The following is a 27,950-nucleotide window of genomic DNA, read 5'->3' on the forward strand; positions in this document are numbered from 1 at the left end:
AAATTCTGAAAACTTTTGCCGAGGATGAGTTATGAGCCAGTTTTTACCTATTGCATCCCAGAAAACACAGGGTTCAGGTTCCAAGGGGTTGTGTGCAAATCATAAAGGAACCAGGTGTCCTAGTCAAGAGTTTTAATAAGGAGCAATTAGACTGTCAAGTCCCATGCATCAGTGAAGTATTTCATTGATTGTGTCCCACTCATGTCTTGATGAACACAGATATGGGCTTCCCAGATCTCACTTGAAAGGAGCAATTTTTGCCCTGGCCGTGCAGCTCAGTGGGTTAGAGTGTTGTCCCGATACATCAAGGTTGCAGGTCCCATTCCCTGTCAAGGCTCATACAAGAATAAACCAACAAATTCATAAATAAGTGGAACTACAAATCAGTGTCTCTTCTTGCTCTCTTTCTTCCTCTCTCTCTCTCTTTTCCTTCTCTCAATATCAACAACAACAACAAAAAATACTGTCCACCTAAATTTCCACTTTGAGAAACTAGAGAAAGAAGAGCATAGCAAATCTAAAGTAATCAGAAAAAAGAAACACTGCATATAGCATTCAATGAAAACAAAAACAGAAAATACAAAGACAGTAGAGAAAAATCAATAAAATTAAAACTCATTTTTCAGAAAGATGAATAAACTGTTGGCCAGGCTGGTAAGAAAAATAGAGGGAAGGCATAAATAACACTGGGGAACAAAGTTTTTGTTGCATTCACAAATACACTTGTTCTTACCTAAATCGAGTGTGCTGATCTCAAATCTGACATTAGTTTTCTCGGTAAGCTACAGTTTTTTTGCAATTCAAGATTTTAGGTTTTCATCTTATTGTAAAATTTTCAACATTTAGTTTAGCATAATGAAGTAGATGTCTTCTTGGGCATCATCTTTGTGAAAATATAATAATTTATATATATAATGCAGTGAATACACTAATACATTAAAAGATATGACTGCATCAGAATTTGTCTACAATTTCGGAATAGAACATATTAAAACACTTATTTTAATCATAAAATTTGCGCAAATCTTATTTAAATTCTATTCAGGCAAAAATTTGCGTTTGTAGCTCTTGTGTTTGTGTACTTGTTGAGGACAATCTCGTTTGATGCTCCAGCAGTAGTCTGCTCATCACTAATAGCTCCAAGATTCTCAGGAAACTTATCAAGGTGACTGTTCAGGAAGTGAAGCTTAACGCTTATGTTACATCCAATGTCGCAGAAAGCCAACAGCATCCTTTGAACCAGAAGTTCATAGTTTTCTGCTTTTTTTGTTGCCAAGGAAGTTCTTTGTAACTGCCACAAAAGACTGCCATGCTGCTTTCTCATTCTTATTCATCTTCCTGCAAATTCTTTGTCACATGAGGGTTTGAATTTGAGATCCATCGAATACACCTGCTTTTATCTTCTCAAAAGACAAGGAAGAGCCTGACCAGGCGGGGGCTCAGTGGATAGAGCATCGGACCGGGATGCAGAAGACCCAGGTTCGAGACCCCAAGGTCACCAGCTTGAGCATGGGTTCATCTGGTTTGAGCAAAAAAAGCTTACCAGCTTGAACCCAAGGTCTCTGGCTTGAGCAAGGGGTTATTTGGTCTGCTGAAGGCCCACGGTCAAGGCACATATGAGAAAGCAATCAATGAACAACTAAGGTGTTGCAACGAAAAACTAATGATTGATGCTTCTCATCTCTCTTCGTTCCTGTCTGTCTGTCCCTATCTATCCTTCTCTCTGACTCTCTCTCTGTCTCTGTAAAAAGAACCCAAAAAAACAAAAAACAAAGACGAGGAAGAAAAAGCAGAAATAATATGTTGAAAGCATTCACTTTCTCTATTCAAAGCCTGAACAAACTGCTTCATTAAGTCAAGATTGATGTGAAGTGGGGGAAAAATGATCCTGTCTCGATTAACTACGGGTTCATTCCAATATTTTGAATTTCTACTTCCAGAGCTTCATGCTTCAGCAACTCCTTTAGTGTCCAGTGTTTCTCCCATGCTCAGCTGTCCCACAAACACAGAAAGCAAGGACACTTCGTGAAACCTGTTGTCCTAGCAGAAATTTACCATTTTAAGATCCACACAAATGATCCAGTTATGCACCTCATACTTCAGTAAGTCGAGGACAATTTTTATGTCATTATAATCTTCTCGCAGATGAGTTGAATAACCAATTGGAACCGCTGCATAAACATTACCGCTGTGTAGGAGAACACATTTCAGACTCCGTTTAGAGCTGTCAAGAAATAGCTGCCATTCGGTTGGACTGTAAGTGGTAACACCTAGCTGGCTGAGAAGACTACTGATATCATGACAGTAAACAAAGTGTTTGTCTTCGGAAAAAAAGTCCACAAAAATTTGTTCAAGCTTTCTGAAATGGGATACTTTTGCTGACTGGTGAAGTACATTCTTTTCTTGAAGCTCGGAGGCTAATAACTCAGCTGCTTTCTTTGATAGGCCCAAATCTCTTACCTTAGTAATTTGGTTTGGCTAAACTGCTGAGGGGTTAATGACTGCTTGGCATCAGAAGAAGACCCTTCAGATTCTACAACCATTTCCTCATGCATCTTATCAAAATACACTTGATCACCATGTTCACTTTCTTCGTCCTTAGAAGAAATAAAACCATTGAAAACTGGAACTGGGAGTGTCTCAGATTTTGGGATAGGTCGTATAGCTGAAGGAATATTAGGATATGCGATCATATGCTGTTTTTTCTTGCCGATGCCCTTTTTATGGATCAGACAGAAATAACAGTCACTGCTGTGGTCCTTAGGTTCACGCCAAACCATGGGAATACCAAAAGGCATTCCTTTGCATTTTCCTTTTGTTCAGTCACGAAGCATTTCCTCACAATTATGACACACAATATGAGGAGCCCAATTCTTGTCTTGATTGCCAAGGGGAACTTGAAAATAGGCAATATATGCACGTGTCACAAATGATGAAATATTGCCCCTTTGATGCTGAAGTGTGTAACAGCCACATACATAACAGAAGGTGTCAGGACTATTCTTACATTTACGCCTACTCGAAGAAACCATGATTCAATCTTAAAACAAAATAAGAGGGTGTTTTAATCAGATAATAATTTTTAACATTTAAAAACAACTACAATTATGTAAAAGTGATGTTTGTAAAACATTAATTGCCTTGTGGTTATGTTCAATCCAAGAGTCGTTGCCCTTTAACTCCAATTTAAAAACCAACGCATGCCATTAACTGCATCAAGAAGAAATTAAAATTGCATAAAAACTAGAGCATGCACCAAAAAACAGATTTCAGATTTGGAATCAGGGATGCAGATATATATAGAAACAGTTCTAAAACCTTATGCAACAGAAAATAAAAAAAAAAAGTTCCCTAGTGTAATCAACATACATGAAAGAGGTGGCATCATTACTCATCCCTCATATATTAAATGGGAAATAAGGAAATACTATATACAATCCTATGACCATAAATTGGATAATGAAGATGGAATGTATTAATCATTGAAAGGTCTAAGTATAAAAACAAAAAGAGAACCTGACTGGGATTTTGATTGAGATCTCACCGAACAAACAGATAATGGATGATATCTTATCAATACCGAGTCCTCAAATCCGTTAACACTGAACCTCCCGCCCATTCGTGTCTTTGACCAGTATTTTGTACACTGAAGTACAAGGTTTTTATACATATTTTTAGATTTATGTCTAAGTAATTCATGTCAGTGATATTAAAAATGGCATTTATTTACTTCAAAATTTGTTTCTTACCATTATATAGGCTTTGTAGTGATTGACAAAATAACAGCTGGCTTTTATATATTTACTTCGCACACTGTAAATGCACTAAACACACCAGTTATCGAAATCTTTTCCTCCAGATTGTTGGGATTTTGTTAGTTTGTCTGGAGTCTATATCCACTTCCAATTCAGGTACATTTTATTTCTTTTTAGTGCTTCAGTGCATTAGCCAAATTGCCCACACAATATTGAATAAGTGAGATGAGAGAAGACATCATTTATCTTACTCTCCATCTCAGGGTAGAACATGTATCTGTATTAACCAGGTAGTGTTCCCTAAAGGAAACTATCAAAAGGAATCCTTGCCCTATTCCAGGGGTCCCCAAACTGCGGCCCCCTGAGGTCATTTGTCCGGCCCCACCGCACTTCCAGAAGGGGCACCTCTTTCACTGGTCATCAGTGAGAGGAGCACTGACCTGGAGTATTGTATGTATGCAAAGCACGGCGTCGCTCACGTACAGTACTACTTCCGTTTTGTATTTTTACTTTAAAATAAGATATGTGCAGTGTGCATAGGGATTTGTTCATAGTTTTTTAATAGTCCGACCCTCCAACAGTCTGAGGGACAGTGAACTGACCCCCTGTGTAAAAAGTTTGGGGACCCCTGCCCTATTCTATTTTTCATTACCTGAAGCTTGGAATTTAAAATATCTACCTTCAGATTAAAATTAGTCAAAGGCAGAGAGGCACACGGGCAGGGTTCAGAAGAATTTCAAGTAGGATTTTCCCATTGTCTTCTCCCAGGGGAGTAACTCACAGACAATGCTAACTGCCCTGGCACCAACGTGTCACACTCTGCATGGATTACTGCCACCCAGGAAAGTTCACCCAGCTCAGTGTCCAAGGTCCAAGGTTACTGGAGGCAGGGGGGAGGGGTGGTTGAGGGTAGAGTCCATGTAGACTTTACTGGGCATTCATACGGCTGACTTTAGTCTCCACCAAATTGCCAATAAAATATTTAATTCTCAGTCTTTGGTCATTTTGTTTTTGAAAATTCTCTAAAGTAAATTATTAAAACACAAATTATTAAAATAATTATGACTTAAAACAGCCTGTGTTCAATGCAAAGCTCAAAATAAATAATTTTAATAGAGTCAGTTGGTCATGAAATAGTTCTTTTAATCATTCAAAACACTCAAATAAGAAACAAAGCCCAGGCCCTGGTCAGGCAGCTCAGTTGGTTAGAGCATCATCTTGATGTGCTGAGGTTTCAACTTCATCCTCTGTCAGGGCACATACAAGACACAAGCATTGGTGGCATGAATAACTGTAACAACACAACAAAGCTTCTCTCTCTCTGTCTCTTTCTCTATCTTTTTCTAGCCATCTCTATCTCTTGCTCATTTTCCCTCCCTCTAAAAATCAGTAAAAAATAACTAAGCCTGTGTAACATTAAAACTGACACAGGGGTGGGATTTCGCCAACAATTAGAAAATAAATACAAACAGAAATGATCAGGAAGAGACAGGCTATGAATGTGGAACACCCTGGGAAATACATGAGGGCTTGTGGATTCTAAGGCAATTGCAAGAATGCCAGCAGGCAGGGGGCTTAACTTTCCTACACATGGGACCCGGGTTCCTTCTCTGTCACAGCTCAACCATCTGCCGAAGGGACCGAGAAGAAAGGCTAGGAAAATATATAGTATGTGCATATATATTTCCACTGCCCCCCATCTTACAAAGCATTTTTCAGGCTCAGAATCATGTGGGAAGTGCATGACTTCTAGAATATTGGTATGGTTTAGGAAACAGCACAGTACAAAATATCTTCCATAACACAATATATTACTTTTGTGAGCCTCCTATTTACAGAATCTATAAGGCTATGTGGAATGAGATCATTAAAAAGCTCAAATTCTTCTTGAGACAAGATGCAATACTTTTGAGTGGGCGTGATGCCACTAGAGATTGTCAGAAAAGTGCTCATCCGATTTGTGGAAGATGTTACGGCACCAGCCATGAGGGTAGCTATTGAAGGAGATTCCAAGGGTGTGGGGGACAGGGGAGGCGAAGCTCAGAGGTTACCTTGCCAGGAACCCCAGGCTGACTTTCCAGAACTTGGCTTTCTGCCCTGCTTCCTGCAGGGACCAACCCAGGCAAAAGAAAGACATCTCTGGAGGGGCGGCGGGAGCAAAGGCAGCCGCAGACTGGCTAACACCATGCACACTCGTTCCTCCCGTCTTTCCACGTGGCTCTCCTCCTCCTGAGCGCAGCTTTCCCAGAACCCCAACTGGGAGACTCCTAGCAGCTTCTCGGCACACACCTCGGACACACCCTTCCCCAAGAGGACAGAGCCCAGCGAGGGTCCCTGTCCAACTGTCCAGTGGGTCCTGCCTGCTTCAGTGGCTTCCTTTACCTAATTACTGTTCCTCCAACCCCATGGCATCCCAATGACCTGGGACTCTTGCTTTATCCTGAACACGTGGTGGAGGAGGAAAGGCACAATCAGAAGGGACTTCAATTGGGTGGGGGGTGGTGGTGGTGGTGGTATGTCCCACTGGAGAGAGCTTTCCTCCCACCTCATGCCTACCCTCTGGCTCACCCTGAAATGCTAGTTTCATACGAAGGCAACAGTCATCTAGCTTCCCATATTCAGGGACAGGGCTTTGTGGGAGGGGCCACAGGGACTGAGGGGGAGACACAGAAACTGGTGAGGGAGAGGCAGGCTTGAGAGCCCGGTCCTTGGGTGGAGGCTGTCTTCCCTGTGAGCCCGAGTCACCTTTAATGTGACCTGACCTCACACCTGGGGATCTTCAGCTTCACGACGCCGCCCAGCTCCTGGGGCGCGCTGGGGCGCAGTGATGGGAAGTGTGAAAGCATAAATGGACACGGCACTGCCGGCACCAGCTGGGGACCGCTGAGGTCGCCTTTAGGAAGCCACAGCAAAGGTTGTTCTAACTCCCTTGCACAACCTCTAAGGTTTAGGATCTGAGGCTTATGCCTATTTCCATTCTCACTCCTTAGCAATACTTAGAGTTGGCCTTGCTTCCCAGGACGCACAAAAGAAAACACATTTGTCTCAAAGTGTATGACTTGGCTTGTCGCCCCTGGAAAACATCCCCATTGGACTGTATGTCCCCCGAGTCCTAGACAAGCAGTGTCAGCTCAGCGTGACTCAGAATTCCCAATGCCCTGAACACTGCGAGGCTTCTCCTATGCCAGTTTCCCTGGGGCTCTGGGTAATCCTCTGCAAATCGGACCTCTGAGGCCCTACCTGGGAATTTCACAGGTCAGGGGCCTCTGTTTCCTCAGGCAAGAGACCAGGAAGGAGGGGACCTATTGGAGGGGAAAAAGATACAGACTTAACAAAAGAGATCTGTCAAAATGCTGATGTGCAAAGGGTGTGTGAGTATGGGGGGGGGGGGGTAGAAACAGGACGTGGGAGGGAGGCGGGGGAGAGATGGGAAGGATTATACACCCATCGCAGTGGGCTTTCTGTAAGACTCATTTCAGGAGAACCAAAGGCCCGGAGCAGGAAGGTTGGAGGAGGAGGGAGAGACGTGACTGCGTCCAGATGATTAAGGCTATTAAGTTTGTTTACAAGGAGACACGTTTCCAAAGATGACGCCATGCTACCTGGAGAAATGAGCATTCGAACCCTTGCTGTGCCCCAGAGAGCTCACCCAATCCAGAAAGAGGAGCAGCACACAGCCCACTGGCCCTGCTCCCCGCAAAAGCTCCGAGCACCGGTCCCTTCTGACCTCCCCGCGCTGACCTCAGCGGGATCCAGGGGTCGAGGGAGGCCCGCATTAAGAGGGTTGCTCCTGAGCCACGTGATTGTCTGCTCTGTGCTGGAGGGACTAGAGCTGGGCAGGATGTGTAGGGTTTGCTCTCGTCAGTTCAAAGGCGTGGACTTTGCATGCCTTAATCACCACAGAATTAACTGGATTTTTATTTCCAATCATGGTGTGTATGTGTGTGTGTGTGTGGGGGGGTAAAGATCTACAGATCAATCTCATGTTCAAGTGTTTTTCTTTCCTGTCGGGTGTCCTCGGGCTGAAACACGACTAATTCAGAATTGAGGGCTGTGCGTGGTGAGTGCCGACACACTCACTGCACAGGGCAGGTCATTTCTGCGGCCCAAGATGGTACCCAGGGGCCCTCCCACTTTCAGAAAGACAAAGAGAGAAGCAGTCAAGAAAGGAAGTTAGGGTCAGAACACCCCGGTGTCCTAAAGGGGACCTAATGCCCTGGAAAGCCACTACACCAACACGACTGGGCCTTTAAAAAAAAGAAAAGAGAAACAACAGATGTCAACTGAAGCAGCTCCTGGACGAATTAAATCCCCAAATGGCCAGAGAACTGGTCACTCACTCACTCGAGGAATTAAGAAAGCACAACTATGATTACGCTGGGCCAAACCTCCAGACACAGGTGCAGGAGGCTGGGTGGGTGACAGGTTCCAACAACCAACCGCCCATCAGTAAGCCTCCAAAGCTCGCGACAGGAAGCGGAGCGCGGCCCCGGTCCCTGTCCACGGTGCTGAAGCGCGCCGCCCTCTGGGGTCTAGGCATTTGGCTCCACCTGGAGAAACACACGGCTCTCCGCACCCATCCCCCACCCCCAGGACAGGAGAGCGGTGTTCAGGGGAGACGAGAGGTCTGTTTTGACACCATTTTTGCAAATAATGGACTTATGAAGAAAGATTTCCAAACCCTTTGGGAAGCTGCAGGGGGGTGGGGCATGCGTTTGCCCCCCACTTTCATCTAGCCAGTGCATGCACCCATTAGGAAACGGAGCCTCAGGGACCCTCAACAACCCCAGGCTGCGCCATGAACTGTCCACGCATCTTCCTTACCCACCAGCACCTCCTAGGTAAGGTTGGCACAAAGTTTATGGCAACTCCAGGCATGACCTGTGGCCAGCCGGGTATTTCTGGGATGTTCGCTGGGGCCCTGGGCTTCATGGGTGAAGTAGGCTGGTGTTGAGGATTTCCACAGAGAAGGAGAGAGAGGCGAGAGCAAGGAAAAAAGAGGTGCTATCAACCTTCCGCTTCATCACCTAGCGTCCAGCACTTCTGTCCGGAGTCCCTGGCCCGGGGGGGGGGGGCTCCCCACCAGAGAAGGGCTTTCAGCAAGACCCTCCTTCCTTTGTTTGGACTGAAAAAGAGCACTTGGTCAGGTGGAGCTCAGGAGGAGAATGGGTCGAAGGAAGAGGTAAGAAGAAACGAAAGAAGCCCTCCGTGACGCGTCTGTTCTGAGGCCGCCCTGGGCCGGCTTGTCCGTGCTGCAGCTCGGGTGATGTTCAAACACAACTCCACAGACGAGGCTTCTCCGGGCAGGTCTGCTGTCGGAGCGGGAAAGGCACTGCCGTTGGGGCTGCAGTTCACGGACCCTTGAGGCCAAGGGGCAAAGGCCACTCACTCCACAGAAACCCGAGTTCAGAATGAAAAGAAACTGGGGAAATATACATAATGCAAGGGTGACAACCGTAACTTTTTAAAAGCTTGGGTAGGGATAAGATAACCTGAGATGATCAGATACTTCGAACAAAGCAGTCACACCTCGTTCCTCCCGTTCCTCAACGTAGAAACATATATACATGTCAAATTTCAAGGGAAGTTGGCTGAATTATTGCTTTATCACCTTCTAAAGCAAACAAAAATAACACACAATAAAAAAAAAGGTCAACTATGCACACAGCCCCACTGGAAGGATAAACAGAAGAACGGGGATGTTTCAAAATCAGAACTGCTGACCCTCCAAGAGGGAGATGGAACTGCCCAAAAAAGCAACCGAACCCCCAGCCCCGCGGCACTGCCTGGGACCCAGAGCAGGAAACACAGTTTCTTCCTCCTCGGAAACGTCTTCTTGAAAAAGACCTGCCCTGGAGTGGGGGGGAAGAGGTGCTTTCACAATTCAGGCTTTTTCCAGAATCTAGAGAGACGGTCCAGCTTGACATGTGTTTCCAGGGCTGCTGCTTATGTGAGCAGAAATACACATTTTTACGTTAAAAAAAAAACACCACCACAAAACCCCAAAACCTCCAGTATGGACATTTCTGGGCAGCCTGGCTTCTCTCCCAGCCGGAAGTGCTGTCCGGGGAGGCCTGCAAGTGCTTGAGGGGGGGCCTTTCCACCCGATCCTATCCGATCCGATCCAGGGAGGGCCTGTGGAGGGGCGGGGGGTGCTGGGCAGCGTTCTGCTCCCCCGCCGCACGGAAGGGCCCAGGCAGGTGACCATTGTGCAGGGAGGAACAGCAGCGGTGTGGCCTTGTCTTGGGGGTTCTGACAGTTAAGGCTTCTGTTCGTTAGACGTGGCGTGTCCCCATCTGGAGAGGAAGGGAGAGTCCCGTCAGTAGGGGTAACTGGTGGCCTAATTTCTCTCTAACATCAAGCCTTCTGACCTTTCCTGGTATTCCCTCCAGACAGCCACCCTGCGAGCCACAGGCTGGGAAAGACGACGTGATTTTGTTGTTGTTTGCCTTTTTATGGGGTGGGATGAGGCAAGTGGTGGGCGGCCTGGCACAGTGGAATGAATGTGAAATTTAGAGTCAAGTCGGGGGTTCCAGCCTCAGAGTCCTCCAAATGGATTAGAGGAGGCGTAACTGAGATATTCCATGTCCAGCACTGAACACAAAATAAACATAGGCCTCCTTATCCAAAACCCGTGAGCACATATTTACTGCGGCATTTAGAATTCTCTTTGGAGTTTATGATATACAAACACACACATGTATATGCATACGTAAATACATACAAATATATAATGCAACGCCCCCACAATCAAGCACATAATATGACTGCAGTGGAATGGATGGATGTTTACGTAAAGTGGGGAAAACAGAGTCAAGTCACATTCAATCCACGCAGGTCGGTTTTGTCACCGAGTTGAGCGATGAAAATTCTTCGTCATCAAGAGTGTTGTGGACTTGAGGTTTGCGGACAAGGGGCGGGTCTCCCCTGCTACTCACAGCAGAGCTGACTTGTACCAGGCACAGACTGGGTGCTCCCGTCCCGTCCCGAGGAATTACAGGGAGCCCTGGAGGTGCCTTCTCAGTGAGCGCTTGGGACTGCTCGGCCACATAGGTGCTGTTACCCCAGTTTTACAGATGGGAAGACTGAAGTCCAAGAGGTTCAGTTGTTTGGGATCTACACCAGGGTATATCTAATTGTTCAGGACCTTTTTTTAAAAATTAATTTTCAATTCTACGGGTATTATTATATCAGTGTAGAGATTGGGAACCTTCCACATTCAGCCGACCTTTGATGTCCCGTCCTCTCATTTCATAACATGGGCCTGAGACACAGTGAGAGGGCCGGCCAGAGCCCCGGCTGCCTGACTCCCGGCCCCTGCCACCCCCACCCCCGCCACCCCGGGAGGTCCGGCTGCGTGTCCATCCCTAGGCGGAAGCGTCACTGCCACACTCGTTACAGGGACCAGGGCCCCCAGGCCCACGCTTCCCTTCTCTCTGCTGGGGTACGCCATGCCAGATCTCTGAACCCTGCCTTCCCGCCCAGTTCCCTACCACCCAGTTCCCTACCACTGAAATTGCAGGCTCTGCCCAGGGCTCCCCACGGAGCCCCCCATACCTCATCAGGCTTGATTCTCATACAGGCTCTGCCTCTTCTTTGATTTCAGCTCCTTTAGCCACTGGGGTGAGGGCTCTTCTGATCTGAAACCACGAAGCCAGTGTGCGTCAAGTGCGAGCAGGACCAGGGAAACCTAGCGGGCAGGGCTGTGAGGCACCCAGCTCTCTGTCAGCCGTGTCAAGGTGGGTGCTGAGCGGGGCACTCACAGTTCGCAAACATGTCCGTGCTGACATGATCGACAAGCCAGAAACAGCAATTAGCCCAAGCACCCAACAATGGAAATATCAAATCAATCATGGCACACCCATTCTGTGAAATAATCTGCAGTTATCTATCAAGTCATGCTTAGATAAAATTCCTTCCATCCATCCATTCATTTTTCACCCAAATATCCATTCATCCTCCCATTTCTCTACCCATGTAAATGCCTGTGCCCTTGGCATGGTACCCAGACACGTGGGCAAACACTACTTTACATATTTCTTAGAAGTTATTTTTTTGGATGAGAATAGCATTTAAATCAGTAGACTTCAGAGTCAAGCAGATTACCCTCCACCTTATCCAATCAGCTGTAGGCCTTAACAGAAATAGACTGACCTCTCCCGAAAAAGAGGGGATTCTGCAACAGACTGACTTTGGATTTGAACTGCAATGTCAGATCTTCCCTGAGTCTCCAGCCTGCAGGCCTGCTCTGCACGTTTTGAACTTGTCAGCCTCCAAAATCGTGAAGGACAATTCTGTAATATAAATCTCCCCCTGAACTCCCCTCTCTATCCCCAAACCCCTTTGTGTGTGTGTGTGTGTGTGTATATATATCCTAAAGGTTCTGATTCTCTGGAGAACCCTAACTAATGCAAACCCTTAAGACTCAGTATATAATAATACACTGAATAACAGCAATGATTGTTTGGGGGAGGTGATATTTGTTCCGCTCTTTTTTAAATGGAAGAAAGCACATGCGTATAAGTATTCAGCCGCACATGCACGGCTCAGGGGACTTCCTCACTGTGACTACACTGAGCAACCACCATCTAAAGGGAAACATTTCTGAGCACTTTACTTTTTTACTTACTTCTTTGTGGACTTTTCTGTGTTCTCAGAATTGCTTGCAATAAGAACTCACCATTTTCACAAAAACAATAGCCATCATTCTTAAACTTTTGTTTAAGGAAAAATGACACTTGTGAAGACTTTAATGGCCATGGGAAAATGAGCACATGAAACATGTAACCGGAAAAGCAGCTACATACAAGTTATAGCCTCAACTGCATTAGGGAAAAAAAAAGAAAGGAGAGACACCCACACATTGATAATGGTGGTCTATGGGGGTCAGATCATGATTTTATTTTCTGCCTTATATTCCTTTTATATTTTCTAAAATTTCTACAGTGAGCATATATTCTTTTCATAATTAAACACATAGACCTGACTTATGCTGACAGAGAAAGCTCCAGATCCTATGGTCCTGGAGGGCTCAGGGCAGCTGCTTACCTGACAGAGGTGCAGTGGGGGTCTCCAAGGAAGGAGAAGCCCCTGGGCAGAGAGGGGTCGGGGCAAGTGGGGGTCTCCAAGGAAGGAGAAGCCCCTGGGCAGAGAGGGGTTGGGGCAGCCCAAGTAGGCCTTGCCTGATGGCGGAGGCAGAAGACCTAGACAAGAGGTACCTCTGAGACTCTGGTCTGGGGGCTCCTCCAGCTGCGATGCTGACCCTGGGGCCAGGCCTGCAATTCTGGGTCCCTAGAGCAGGGCGGGCACTATCTCAGCCATGGCCTTGTCCCTCTCAACCTTGTCCTCCTGTTTCCCACAGCCCACTCTGTGCTTTGATAATATGCACTCCTTGCAGCTCCCGGCAATGTCAGACCTTCGGACCTTTGCACATGCTGTGACTTCAGCCTGGGACCCCCTCACGCTGCTGCCTCTGTGTACATCATGACTCAGCTCAGAATTCTCCTCTTAGAAACCTTTTCCACACCTTACTTCGGTGAGTCTAGGTTACAAGTCCTTCCTCAATGACAGGGGTCAAATAAAGAAACAGGCTGCATTTTTGGTGGGTCACAGGGTGTCTGTTACAACCAGTCAGCTCTGCAGTTGTGTCAGGAAAGCAGCCGCAGACAACCCATACATGAGTGGGTGCAGCTGTGTGCCAATAAAACTTTATTAAAAAAAAAAAAGACAATGGGCTGAATTTGGCTTGTGGGTTGTAGTTTGACAACCTCTACCCTATCACAGCACTTACTACATGTACATAGTTTCTTTTCTGGTTACATATTTCATATAACCATTTCCCCATGGCCATTAAACAATCTCTGTAAGCATAGTTTTTCTTAGAAAAAGTTTAAAGATGATGACTTTATTGTTTTTGTGAAAACAGTGTTCTCATTGCACTTATTATATGAAAATGTCAGCATCAAGAAGAAAACCTCACTTTTACGTGTTAGAGGACTCATAAGAACTCCACTGTCCTCTATTGAACATGTCTGCAAGCCAGTGTGAGGGCTTTACTTCGTCGTCATGACCACCCCAGAACATTAGGATGATCAGTCAACCCATTTTACAGTTGAGGAAAGTGAGGCCCAGAAAGGAGAGTGACTTATCCTAAGCGATGCAGCTCCTGAGCAGCGCAGCTGGGATGAGGCTCCGGCTGTATGCCTTAGACCCCCAGCTGCTGCAGTGCCCCGGCCGGCCGGGGAGCCCCGGGGCCAGGTGCTGGGCCAGGCTCACGTCTGCGTGCAGCAGGTCTCGCCCAGGAATGGGACAGCAGCTCCATGCAGGGCGGCTGAATAAGTTAAGTTTGCTTTGCTCAAAACGACTGTGCCCTTTGGTCTGTTTTTCTGGGTCTCCCCTATTCTGCTGAGAAAAAGGCATATCCCTGGAGGGTAAATGCCTCAGTTTCCCCATCCATCTAAAGAGGGCTGCTCTAGATCAGTAGTTTTGCCACAAGGGAGCCCTGGATGTCCGTGCAGGACGTGTACGGAGGAGGGGAGTGAGGCCAGCTGGCCTGACTCCTGGACCCTTCCCCACCTGTTTTTCAGATAGCCGAGAATTCACGTGAACAAAGTTCTGCTGGAGTAATGGAGTAAAAACAAACCAACAGTTGAAATTCTACTTCCATTCTGCTCTAAAACCCAATGGGCAAGGCGCCCCAGATGTGCACCCTGACTCTGGGAGCGGAGGGCCCCTCACCCCCGAGATCCCTCACCTCTCGTCCTTCTCAACGCCGGTGGGCAGCACACGACTGCCCAGCTGGAAGGGGGACTTGGGAGTCTTGGGCTGGGGGGCCCAGCCGGGGGTCTCGCTGGGGCTCTCCACCTCTGGCCTCTTGTGCAGCTGAGCCTGGGGAGAGGAGAGCGCCGAATCTGTAACCACTGTGGTCTGAGAAAAGGTCCCAACCCATAGCACTGTCACTGCAGGGTGACAGCAGGGACCTCACAAGTGGAACATGCAGGAATGGGGGAGACGCTGCCTGACCCGGGAGGGTACGAAAGATCCGAGGGCAGGTCTGCTGTCCAAGTGGCCAGCCTTGACCTCTGCGCTGCTGGGAACAGAATGACTTAGAATGGTGTGCTCAGAATTCCCTCAGGAGACCGGGTATGTGTGATGCTGGCAGGTGGCCTTTGTCTCCGACTCAGAGGTGGGACGGCCATCACCGTCGTCCCCCTGACAGCTCTGTGCTCCAAGCCAGCATTTGGATTCTCTCAGGGGCAAGTAATATGACGGAGGTTTCCCCAGTCTACAGGGAGAAGCCTGAAGGTCAAAGGTTGAGCAGTTTGCCTAAAGTCCCCTAGTTCTCAAGAACTGGGACTGCTCCCAAGCCCACCCAACTCCAACTTCAGCCAGAAGGAGCCCGGCAGCTCCTCTGACTGTTAACAAGTGCGGAGCGCGGCCCGCTGCCCAGAGCGACCAGAGCAGACATGGCTGCCACCAGGCCCGTGGAGCTGATCAGTATTGACGGCGAGGGCCTCACCGTCACAGAGTGCAGTGGGCCCACGCTCGGGACCCCTCCTGTAAGCAGGGCCTTTCGCTGCCTCCTACGTTTGGCTGCCTTATAAGATGTCATTTGTTCTGATGCTTAAAAAATAAATAAAGCCAGAACAGCCCAGCCAACTATAGTGGGTGCAAGATGTCCCCATTTTAAGGCCTGTAAAATCAATGACAGAGACAAGGGTCCATACCTGCTGTGTGATGAATTTCTGGTCTTGTCAGAAATGACATGAAATCAAAACTCTCGTCCACTAAAAAAGGGGGCAAACCCATGGCCTCCGAGGAGGCTTTGTGGCCTGCAGGGGGTACTGAGATGAGAAATCCCACAAACACCCCGCCTTCCTAGCCTTCATTTCTTCCTCAGTGAAATGGGAGGCAAGAGCTACCTTCTGCCACATTGCTGGGGCCCAGAGAGAGCTTGCACGTGCATGGTGCCTGGCCCAGAACAGGGAGCAAGAGGGTCCCTCTCTCTCCCCCTAAGTAAGAACCGCAGCTCCCAGGGCTGGGAGAGACCTGTGCTGGGCCACAGGAGTGGGGGGAGGTGGCCCTGCCCTGCCCTGCCCTGGGGGTTCCACAATCCAGTCTGGATTCCCGATTCACGAGAGCACAGTGTGTTCCAGGGCAGGCCCCCGTGTCCTCCAGTACGGTCGCAGTCATCCCTGCGGCAGCATCCCTGGCAGACCGGACTCCCCGAGGACAAGGCCTGCGTGTGCTCACTCCTGGTTCCCTGACGTCCAGCCCGGGGCCTGGTGCTTAAGGTGCATCACCAGCCGCTTTACAGATGAGTATGTGGAGGCTGAGCCAGGAGGCCAACTGAGCAGCAGGTGTGGGGGATGAGGAGACACAGGCTCGCTGGTGGAATCCGTGAACGTGAGTTCACAGCCCTGCTGCCCTGGGTGTGGTAGTGCACTGCGGTCATGTGCGGCACTGGCAGTGGGGAAGCGGGGCGAGAGGTACCGGGGACAACCTACTTTTTTTTAACAGTCTCTTGTGAGTTCAACTATTTCAAAAATGAGAGAAAGAGGGAGGGAAAGCAAGAATCATGGGGCCTATTCTTTTCGCCACCAGGGTGGAGAGCAGCTCTGGACCAGAGGTGTGGCACCTTTAGCATGGCTGGATCAACGCCTGGAAACACGGGCATCCTCTGGGGGTGGCTGACAGGGGTCCTCTCGGTCCTGGGTGGCTTCTCCTCCTCATCCGACTCTTCTCTCCTGGGGGATTTCTCTTCTGTTGCAAAGAAAAGGGCACTGATGTCATTGGCAACTCCTATTTATTGAGGCCTGTGTCTCAGGTCCTTGGCATACAGACCCTCGTGCAATCCTCACAACAGCCCTGACAGAAGGTATTGCTGGACCATCATAGAGATGAGGACAAATTCAGGTTCTGGCTTTCCCGATCTTTCATCTTCATAACTCTTGCTGAAAGATACTGACAATAAGGCAGGACGGGTTTTCTCCTGGGACTGGGCACAGACAGCCCAGGCTCCTGGCTCATTACAAGTCAGGGGAAGAGAAGGAACAGTTTGGTAGAGGCAGGAAAGGAGACAGAAGTGCTGGCAGCCGACGACCCGGGGGTCCCGCTCTCAGAAGAGAGTGGGGAGGGATCCCTGTGTCCTGTGGAAGGGATGCCCAGAGCTGGCCAGGAAGTCACCTGCCTTCGCCCCAAGCCCCCGTTTCTGGGCCATGTCCCCATTGTCATGCTCCCACCTCACAGGTGAGACTTCTGGGAGATGACTGCTTGTCCCCACTCTTCCAGGAGTGAGGGTGAGGAGGTGTGGACACAGGCTGGGGCACAGTAAGGAGCGGGGGCAGAAAGGGTGCTGAGGCGTGTTCATAAAGTGTACCCTCAGGCCTTCCCCAGTGCCTGGCCGGCTCCCTAGGGCTGCTGGGAACCAGGAGGCTGCTGCCATATTCTGCAGGGTCAGGGGTAAATTAGATGCTTTTGGGGGTAATTGTGTGTTTTTGCCACCATTTTGGTCTTTACTTGCTCCATGAAATTTGGCTCAGAAAACCAAGAAAGTGTGCAGAGAAAAGTCTTACTCAAAGCATTTAAACATTTCCTTGAATAACAGACATGAGAAGGGAGAGGAAGAGATAATTCTCCAAGCATTTAAGGAATCCCCTTACTCAGCACCGAGCCTAGTCTGACATCCTATTGTTGGCCACGAGCAAATCCCAAGTGAACAAAAGTCCCTCTGGTAGTTTTTGGGAGACTGAAGGCTGCTATGTGTAGAGTGGGAAGGTCACCTGCTATGGTTTCCATTACAAGAAAAGATTTTGCTTCTTAAAACTCTTCCATGGCTCTCCACTTACAGATACAGTTTAACTCCATGGCAAGGAATCATGACTTTCCACAGCTAGCCCCGGCCTACTTTCCCAGAACAATTCCTGCTGCTCTTGGCTTGAACCGCCTTGAGAGGCCCTGCCATAGACACAGAAGGATCTTCCCACACCTCTGGCCCTTTGATCCTGTTAATCTTCTGTCTGAAATACCTTTCCCTGGCTAATTCCTTCCCTGCCCTTTAAAATTCAGCTCAGGATTCAATACAAAATGCAGCCAAAGAAATCCTCAGAGGAAAATGTGTAGCCTTAAGTGATTTATTAGAAACCAAACAAGATTGATAATAAACTTATTTTTCAACTTGAGAATTTACAAAAAAAATTAGAAAACAAACTTGAAGAGGGTATAGGGTGAATTTAATAAGAACAAAAGCAGAAACTGTGAAATCCTATTCAGTTGTGGCTCTGTCCCTTGCAACCTGCAGAATTCCAATTAATATTATCATCCCTCAAAAATATTTTTTTAGTTTTTAACTGGCTGTGTAGAATAAGAAATCACTGTTTCCTGTGTAATTATGTTCTAATATCATACAACCTTCGAATCAGAAAGTTCTTTCCAGTGTTTAACCTCCATCCTTGCTGCTGTTCAATGTGGTGTCTGAGGAGGCGAAGGGGGGGTACCTGTTGAGTCCTTGAACATCCACGTGCTGTCGGCCTCCTCCTCCAGGGGAGACCTGCTCTCGGACTCGCTGACTCGGCTGCGCCGGAGGGAGTGGGAGATGGGAGCCCGGCGGCGGCTTCTCTTGCTGAGCTGCACCCGGGTCTTGAGGGCACTTGAGTCAAGGACTGAGGTTTGCTTTGGGAACGGCAGGGAGGAAGTGGAAAAAAGCAAAGAACCATTCACCGAGGACACCGAGAGAGGTGTGCATAGCTTTGTTGACTCAGGAGATCATATTTACAGGGCACACGGGCCAGCATTTCTGCATTTTAAATAGTTACCTAACACCTGAAGCTGAAATTTCTCCATGAAACATAAATCAAATGACACCTGAGTGCCCTGGCACTGAGCCTGGCACACAGTGGGCACACAATGGAAATGCCTTTCTCCTCTTGGGGACATCATACGAGCATATAAGCTAGCAGTGCTCAGTATATAGCAGGAGCTCAATAAATGTTTGTTGAATGAATAACTAAAAACACCACCTGATTAAATCCTTCTAATCCATACCATGTCCATTTTTATACAGTGGGGTGCCCTAATGGAGATTGAACTTGTGCCTTTCCCCATCTCTGTCCCTTTCCAGAGGTGCCAGTGAGATACCCCGACTATCCTTAAGAAGGGGAGACCTCCGTGAGGACCTAGAGGAGGTCACCCTCCCAAAACAGCGGTGCTCTTTCTTTGGGGGCAATCTGGACAGCTGTCCCTAAGAGTGTGGGCATGAGGCTCTACTGCTAGGAGAGTGGGTCCCTTTTAGACTCTGCACCATTTAGACGTTGCATCCTCCGGATGGTGGAAGGGCAGCCCTATTGTCAGAGACAGAATAATGAGACGTCTGTGTCTCAAGGACTGACAAGGGAAATCTGCGTGACTCCTGCAGTGGGGACTCCTCAAGTGGGAGATGAAGAAGACAGGAGCTGGTCTGGAAGGAGCTGGAACAGAAGGCAGCGGGACCCAGGCAGCTGGCATCCTGGAGGGAGCCTCTGCGTTCAACCTGGGAAAACTGACTTCTGAGGGCTGTGTCCGGGGACCCACACAAGGGCTGCCCATGCCTGAGGGGCTCCTTCTCCTAGAACCACGACTGTCCATTTAGAGAGAGAGCTGGATGCACTGGCACTAGGCATGCCTCCCACTAAAGCAAGACCTTAGTGAGAACACCCAGCAGGGGTGAGTCAGACTTCCTGCTCGGGCGTAGGCTAGGATCAGTTTTAATTTGGACACATGTAATTGTATTTGAGGGTGGAGAGCTCATTACACTGGTTACAAGTGGAGAAGGAAACTGACACTCAGGGATGTGAAGGCATTTGCCCAAGACACACAGCTAGTATATGGCAGATCTAGGCCACATGCAGACACTGGTCCCATCTCAGACTGCACCTCTGTACCCACCAGAGGGTACCTGGCACATAGATTCTACCCCTGAAAGGGGCACTTCATCAGGAGATGCTAGAAATAACCGCTTCCAACACATGCTTCCGGTTACCAACTTACATCGATGAAGGAGAAGTCGTCTGCTTTCTTTGCAGAGCAGGTGTCTGGTGGGGGCAGCCCCTCCGTGCCATCCGTGGATTCTAGGTCAGTGCTGGAGCGGTCCACGCTGGTGCTCTGCTGGTCCCTGGAGCAGTCCTGCTGGTCCCCGGCCGAGGTGGCCTCCGTCTGGGAGGACAGCGAGGACAAGCGGCTGCTGGAGGGCTGTTTCCGTGCCGACGCGGCACTGCTGTCCGGGGACGGGGACTCAGGGGCCAAGCTGAGAAAGGAAGGAAGACACAGTTGTGCAGCTTGTTGCAGAGAACCGAACATCAAGGCAGGGGGGCAGGCAGAAAGTAGGCCAGGCTGCCGGCTGTGCTCTATACCCCAGGACAGTGGTCAGCAAACTGTGGCTCGCGAGCTACATGTGGCTCTTCAGCCCCTTGAGTGAGGCTCTTGGCCAGTTTAGGGGTACCCTAATTAAGTTAATAACAATGTACCTACCTAAATTTTTTAAGTTTAAAAAATTTGGCTCTCAAAATAGATTTCAAATCATTGTTCTGTTGATATTTGGCTCTGTTGACTCATGAGTTTGCCGACCACTGCCCCAGGAAATAAGAGACAGACCATCCCGGTGGGAGCCCGTTTTGGGCTCACAGCCAGGTGCTGTTCACGGTGCCTCTAGAACACCTGGGCAGGTCTGGAACTGGAGGATTAACCTTGCTAAAGATGAAACTGAGGCACAGAGATGTGTGGTAGCTTGCCCGGAGGGGCAGAACCGACTCTGGAATCAATCCATGCCCTTGACCCTCTAGCTACTCTGGAATCACATAAAATAGAGGACTTATAAATAAAATTGTTAAATTAAAAAGGCTCTCCCTGCCCATAAAAAAAAGATACCAAAGTCAAGAGCACGGGAAAGCCTTCCCCTGAGGAAGTGTGTGTTGGCACGCGCAGACACCACCTCCCCGACAGGAGGGTCTATCCTGGAAGAGGCCCCCCAGCTCCGCCCTCACGCTGAACCTTCCACCCAGGTGTACTGGCACTTTACTTCGGGGGCACAGCCATGCTTCTTGTCAGCCCTGGGATGACTTCATTACTTGAAATAGGCAGGATTGTGAAGTGGGATTGAGCCAAATCCACAAAAAAGAAGGAGAAATGCTATCGAGAAGGCAGCAGATGGCGCTGCTCCCTAGGGCTGGAAGCACAGAGGCTGCTGGGACCGTGTGGGAGAGGGCACTGCAGTGCCTCTGGGAGACAGGAGGGGGCACCCACCTTCCCGGGAGATCCCAGGTCCCTGTAAGGGCTGGGGGATTGGAAACCCTGAAGAGAACAGGCCAGGTCCCACAGCCAGCTAGGGAGGAGCTGGGGTTCAGACCTGCCTGCCTCCTGCATCCAGGCCCCACTCCCTAACCGTCAGGCTTCTGCCATAGTCATAATATTCCCTCCTAGCCAGGGAGAGCCCTACAAACTGTTAACAGCGATGTTAAACGCAGATATAGCTTATAAACCAATATGCATAATATGTTACTATATTTGGAATCACACACAGATATATTGAAAAAAGGTCTAAAAAGACAAAAAACATTAATGAAGGTTATATCTGTGTGCTGAGATTACTGGTTTTCATTTTCTTTATAACATTTTTTTTTTATTGTGGTAAAATACACATAACATAAAATTCACCCTTAGTGAGACAGAGTACCCTTACAGTGTTGTGCAACCATCAGCACTATGTACTTCTAGAACATCTCGTCACCCCAAAAAGGAATCCTGGTACCTGTTTAGCTGTCATTCCCAAATTGCGCCTCCCCAAGTCTCTGGCAACCACTAAGCTCCTTTCCATCTCTAAGGATCTGCCTATTCTGGATAGTTCATATATCATTTATTTTAAAAATAGTTTCTAAATTTCTTCTTTACAGCAAGAATGGTTTACTCTTACAATTACAGGCAAAACAAGTTCCAGTGATCTAGGACACTGACCTCGGCCCAGAAGCCCCGCCCCTCAGCCAGGAGCCCCGCCCACACATCCCGGAGCCCAGCACGCCTTGCCTACCTCTCCCCACTCTGATGCTGGTCAGTCCATGTCCCATACTGGCTGTCGGCTTCCTGTACAAGGGTGTCAGTGTCCTTGGCTTCTGGGGGCCGCCTGGAGAAACACTGTTTCAGCTGATCCTACAAGAGCAAGCCAGACAAGAGGTTCCCATCAGGGAAAAATGCTCAGAACCTGGTCCCAGCTGACACAAATCGCATCGGCATTACCCCCAGCTCAACCCGCCCCAGCTCCCTACTACGCTCAGGGCTGGGTCCAGATGTCTCAGCTGGGCGCTAGCGTGACGAACCTTATGGGTTTGCCCAAAACATCGCAGGATGCAGGACTGTTGGTGCTAAAATAAAGCCTAGCAAACTGGAATGAAGGGGTCATGCTTGCCAACATGAAGGGACGTGCTAGGCGCCCCCTGACCCTCCTCAGTGCCCATCTCCACCTTGCACTGCGGCCAGGCCGAACTTTTCTCCACCTTCAATGCTCCCAGAACTTGCCAACCTGGTGAGGACATGCCCCACATGCACCCCACACTGGGTTCCCACGGGTGCTATGCTCCCTATATAGGTCACCCAGCAGGGTATCCATGGAGCATTTAACCTGTGCTTGGTATCCACCAGCTGTTTACATATCATCTAGCTGGACGACAGTCGCCACACTGCTTATTACAATCCCCATTTTACAGATGAGAACATTGAGGCTTAGGAGATGAAGTGACACAGCCAAATTCAAATAGCCAGTAGGTGATGAAGCAGAATTCAAACACACTATGTACTTCTAGAACATCTCATCACCCCAAAAAGGAATCCTGGTACCTGTTTAGCTGTCATTCCCAAATCGCGCCTCCCCAAGTCCCGGGCAGGGGACTTGGACTCGCAAGTCCAAACTGGTAACCAGTGAGCCCCGCATGGCCTGGATCCCTTGGTTCTGTCACTACCTACACTCAGTTACTGGTCTCTGCCCTCAGCCTGGGCCCTTGGAGCAAGTGCTGGTTACCACAGAACTGGCTGCAGGGCCCAGCCCTGTGCCTGGCAAACGGCAGGGAGCCCACTGATCTCCATTAAATGAACTGCTGGCTTCTCAAATTGTTCACTTGGGAGGAGATGGAACACTCAAGGCGAAACCAAACTGCAACCCCTTGGGACGCCATTGCACAGTAACAATTCAAATGGCCTTGGCTTCTGAGCTTCGAAGGATGCTCCCAGGGACCATCTTTTGAAGACTTGAGGCCAGCAGATGAGGAATACGGAGGGAGATGGGGGTGAGGGAATGGCAGCAAACTTGCTCCCAATTCCAGAAAGACCAGCAGGCAGTACATCATGTCTACATTCCATTGGAGGTCCAGAGGCATATTCTGTGTATTCAGAATAGTCATCTCTTACTCAGAAACCTTTGGATGGCTCCCTGCTGTCCTCCTACTGAAATCGAACACCCCTTGTAATTGAGCCCAAAATTTCCTGTCCAGTCCCAACTCCCACCCCTGCTCCAAACAAACCCTCCAGCCCACTCTCTTGACCTACTCACCATATCACACCCTAACGTCACACATTCCTGGCCTCTGGCTTTACCTGTGCTGTTCCTTCTTGCTATCCACTCTCCCCACCCAAAACCACTCCAACCCACAGCTATCTCTTCTCATCCCGAACTCTTCCTGCCTGCCCTAGACTCATCTCTGTGCCAGGAAAAGTTTGACATGTAAGTTATTAACTCAACCGATATTTACTGAGCACCTACTATGTGCCAGGCACTAAGGATCTGGGGATGGGATCACAACACAAACTGAGTCTCAGAGATTCTGTAACCCAGCTGATGCACCTTTCCAGGTTGGGGCACTACACCATCTTTGTTCCTCTGCTTGGCACCCAGTAGGCACTTAGTGAGGGTGGCATGACTCTCTTCACAGCAGTGTATCTTTCCCCCAGAAGTGGGGAGCATGCCTCTTCCAGCTTCTGTGGAACCATCCATAACAGAGCAAGCAAACGTGGTCCAGCAGAACAAGCGTGCACCTGGGGCAAAGCTCCGCGGTGTGACCATCACCTCCCTTTCTGACCCACAGAGAAGTTATAAGGATTCAGTAAGAAAACAGTGGTCACCTCAAGGGCACATAGGACCTGATCCAATAAACACCCCTCGCCTTCCCATTCTCTTCCTGTCACCTTTTAGGAACACTGTGTCCCCAATGATGCTTGAGGGGATGCTGCAGACGAGATATATGCAAGGATGGGAATTCAGAACAACCCCATCAGCCACTTCTTGTAAATGGCCACACTCGCAGACCCTAATAACAGCCACTGTCCAAGCAACCCTAATGTCACTGCCTATAGAAACCCTTTCCTGTTCTAGTTGTCAGAATAATATATGTTTGTTGTAAAACATTGAAAACTATAGAAAAACACAGGAATGCCATTTCAAAATAACCCATCACGCAGAGGCAATACTCTGGCCAATCCTGTCCGGAATTTCCCGCGGGTCAGTTTACCTACACCATCACCTTTCATGGCTGAAGAATATTCCACTGGATGCGTGGACGCAACACCGTTTGCTTAACAACCCCCAAGTGTCCTGGGCATTTAGGTGACTGATATTTGCCACTGTTATAATCAACAATATGACAAATATCCTTGAGGTTAAAGCGACACGTCTCTGCGATCATTCCTGCAGGAGAAATCCTTAGGCTTAGAATTGCCAGGTCAAGGGGAGCCTATTTTTAAGGCTTTGGCTCCTGATGAGTGAACCAGCATAGGACCCGTCTGCCCAATCTCCACGCCCGGGGGCAGCATGTGGGGTGGCACACTTTAGAGATGAAGTCAGTCCCACTTGGGGAAACTAGGATGTTTTTGTTTCAAAAGGTCACCTGACATTCTCAGAAGCCTAGCACCCTTGAAGAATTCTCCCTGGGACCCAGGAATGGAAGTGGTCATCTGAGTGGGCTCCCAGCTGCTTACTGTTTTCAAAGATATGACAGAATCAGCCTAACTTAGTCCCTAACATGGGTCAGATTCAGAAACCAGAGGCTGGAGCCTCAGGGGTTGCTTCTGGTAGAACTGACATCATTGTCTTGAGCACTTTGCTGACAATTACACATTAGATGCTGGGCCTGTGCCCTGTGTGTGCTAAACTCATCTGAAGGCAAGAAGGATTACCATTTGCTTCCTGACCTCCTTTGGATGGTCCTAGGGACAGCTGGGCCAATGGGGTCCAGGAAAAATACATGGTCTCCCATCCATTGGCTCTGTGGGACCTCCCACGGAGGGAGCTGGCGTCCCAGGAGTAAGGATGGAGTCCTCTCCCTCTACTGCCTATCGCTAGACTCAGGGTTGCAGGGAGCATCCCTGGCTCCTCTGTCACTCTCACGCACATGTCCTATCAGTCCCCAAACTCTCCTTCCAGAACAACCCATCCAGCCTCAGCTAGCTCCGTGGTCTCCCTGCTTCCCTCATCTCTGGCCCCCTCCCGTATGTTTTCTGCACATTACACTTCCTAAAACCAAAACCTGAGCCTGCAGGGTCCCTCGGGGTAAAGCTCCAAACACCTTAAAGATGGTTTGTGGGACCATCACTAGTGGGGTTTTTCAATGCCCCTTCCCCAGGGTCCCCTGCCCCTCCTCCACCCCTAGTCCCTCCTAGACCCTCCCACTAGCTGCTCCCAGCCTTTTCTCCCCTGATAGTCCTCATTCCAATCCCCTCTTACCTCCAGACCTGCTGAGCAGCCCCACCTCCTGGCTGTGGTTCAGTCTTCCTCCAGGAAGCCTTCCCTGAACTCTCCCTCAACTAAGGCTGGCTCAACCCCTCTCTCATTCTTGCCCTGTCCAGTAGGCCTCAAGTCTATATCTGTGCTGTCTAATATGGTGGCTGCTAGCTATTTAAGTTTAATATAAATTAATTAAAATAAATTAATTTTAAAACTAACAATTAAGGCTCTTAGTGGCAGGCAGTAGTTTCATTTCAAAGGCCCTACAGCCACATGTGGCTGCCATATTGAACAGCATATATACAGAACATTTTCATAGTGGCAGAAAGTTCTAGTGGACAGATCTGCTGTAGAACTTCCCACAATGTAATAATTACAATTGACCTGTTTCTTTTTCATCTCCCCTGGGGTGCGCACTGCCTCTGGGGCCATAATGCCTGCATTTGAATGAACCCAGGCTCTATCACAGCCGCTGTGTGACCTTGAGAAAGTTACTTAACTTCTCTGTGCCTCCAGACAAACCAGATGTGAAGTATTTGGTGGAATGCCATCTATCACGACTCTTTCCCATAGACTGCCCCTCCTTCAATTTGAAGGAATTCAGAGGTTAGGATTATTTTATAAATGAGGCTTAAGAGAGCAAGCTGTGTATCAGTACTTTCTCCAGTCTGTATCCCGGTAACCTGTGTGGACTGCAAATTATTCATGTCTCTGGCGGACCGTGGCAGAACTTCAAGTCAGCTTCGCTCCCGGGGCTACAACGCCTTGAGAGCAACTACACACACACAGAGGCAAAAACTCTTCTAAAGATTTCCTAAAAGTCAGACTTTTTTACTAGCTTTAAGTCAGTATGTTCTTCCAACTCAGTTTTGTCTCATAAGCTATAAAAATCCTCCCTGCCGGCAAGTGAATAGCTACAAGGGAGTTTGTAATTACACAATGAACTAAAGAGCCATAGCAGGAACCCACGTGTCCAAGTTAGTCAGTCTCCCATTTTGGCCGAGCGCTGGACTTTTTGACATGTACTTCTGATGGCTACCAACCATCCCCAACCTATATTTCAGTTGTCACTGTCAAGTGAGGACCATTAAATCGTACCATTTCTATCTAAAAGGACCCCGGAGTCTTCTCTTTTCAGATGAGAATCTGAGGCACAGTGACAGGAAGTGCTGTGCGGCTCTTACATCTCAGGTGAGTGAGAGGCCAGTGCTGGTGGGGGGCTGGGACCCAGGTTTCTGGGCTCCTCTCCCACCCCTGCTCCCAGACTCCCAACATGCACCTGCCCCCACCTTACCCAGGAAGCTTCAGGAGGCCCTGATGAGGAAATGCATATGAAAATGTTCTGAAAAGCCTCCAGTACTTGGCAGGTTTAAAAACCACTGTGCTGGGACCAGTTCACCAAGCCCCGAGTCACGGGTGCGGGGAAACCCTGGGTCCTTGTCTTACGGGCAGACACGCCTGCCTTAGCTCAGGACCTCGAATGGACAGTTTTGTAACTCTCCCAGCCCAGGAGTCCAGGCTAAGAGACACTTTTAAGGGCTGTGTTGCAACAAGCTATAACACGTCCTAAAATTTAAAACGTGCATACCCTCAACTCAGCAATTTTAGTTCCAGAAATTTATCTCAAGAAAAAATCATTAGACATGCTTGCCAAGGTCTACAAACATGGCCGCTCCCTGCAGGATTGGTTCTCATTGCAAAATCCTGGAAATGACCTAAATGTCCAACGAGGTGGGAAGTGGTGAGAGCAACGTGATACGTATATCCACACAATGGGATAAGTATGGTCCATGGAATGACCTTCAGAAAGAAAGGACACGTACCGTCCCAGATATCTGCCTTATACTAGCAAACAACAACAAAAAAACCCCAACAATACCAAAACAGCATGTGTGTTATGATACCAATTTGTAAAAATAACCACTTATACGTCCATGAGTGAAAGCAAAGGAAAACCTCTGGAAGGTTCCACAACAAACCGTTACAGGGCCCTGTCTGTGGTGAGGTAACAGTCTGTCTTCTGATTATTGATGCTGGGTTTATTTAGTATCCACACTTGTAATTTTATATCTCAATGCAATCTGATGATAAAATTAAACAGAATTCATTAAGTCACACCTCTGATGCTATCGTATTGTGCACATCATGAATGCAGAACAAACCAGAAAGGGTTCTTTATTTGCTAAACGGTATTAAAGTCCGGCAAGCATTTTCTATAAAGGACCCAACTGTGAATATTTGGGGCTTTGTGAGCCATCTTGTCTCTGTCCCAACTACACCAATCTGCCCTTGTTACCAAGAGAAAGCAGCACAAAACAGTATGGCGGTGTGCATGGCTGTGTTCTAATAAAACTTTATTTACAAGCAAGTAGCTGGCTGAATGCGGCCACGGGGGTTTGCAGATCCTTGACCTACGGCCTTGAGGCTGGTTCAGTGACTGCTGTATCCCAACACATCGAACA

At 48.5% G+C, this 27,950-nt stretch overlaps 1 protein-coding gene across 16 annotated transcripts in view; it reads right to left on the reverse strand.

The window, feature by feature from the left end:
• Positions 1–4,872: 4,872 nt before the first annotated feature.
• KIAA1671 (KIAA1671 ortholog) overlaps positions 4,873–27,950 on the reverse strand; it is a 177,627-nt gene continuing 154,549 nt past the window's right edge. For all 16 annotated transcript variants that reach the window (XM_066370614.1, XM_066370616.1, XM_066370621.1 and 13 more), the window contains 7 exons: positions 21,811–21,929; positions 19,779–20,034; positions 18,251–18,425; positions 16,393–16,517; positions 14,509–14,642; positions 11,313–11,395; positions 4,873–10,051 (listed from right to left, as the gene is read on the reverse strand). In XM_066370614.1, coding sequence (XP_066226711.1) covers positions 11,317–11,395; positions 14,509–14,642; positions 16,393–16,517; positions 18,251–18,425; positions 19,779–20,034; positions 21,811–21,929 — 888 coding nt within the window. In that variant the 3' untranslated portion in view covers positions 4,873–10,051; positions 11,313–11,316. The remainder of the gene's footprint in view (positions 10,052–11,312; positions 11,396–14,508; positions 14,643–16,392; positions 16,518–18,250; positions 18,426–19,778; positions 20,035–21,810; positions 21,930–27,950) is intronic.

This window comes from Saccopteryx leptura, chromosome 2, assembly GCF_036850995.1.
Source record: "Saccopteryx leptura isolate mSacLep1 chromosome 2, mSacLep1_pri_phased_curated, whole genome shotgun sequence".
Classification (NCBI taxonomy): Eukaryota; Metazoa; Chordata; class Mammalia; order Chiroptera; family Emballonuridae; genus Saccopteryx; species Saccopteryx leptura.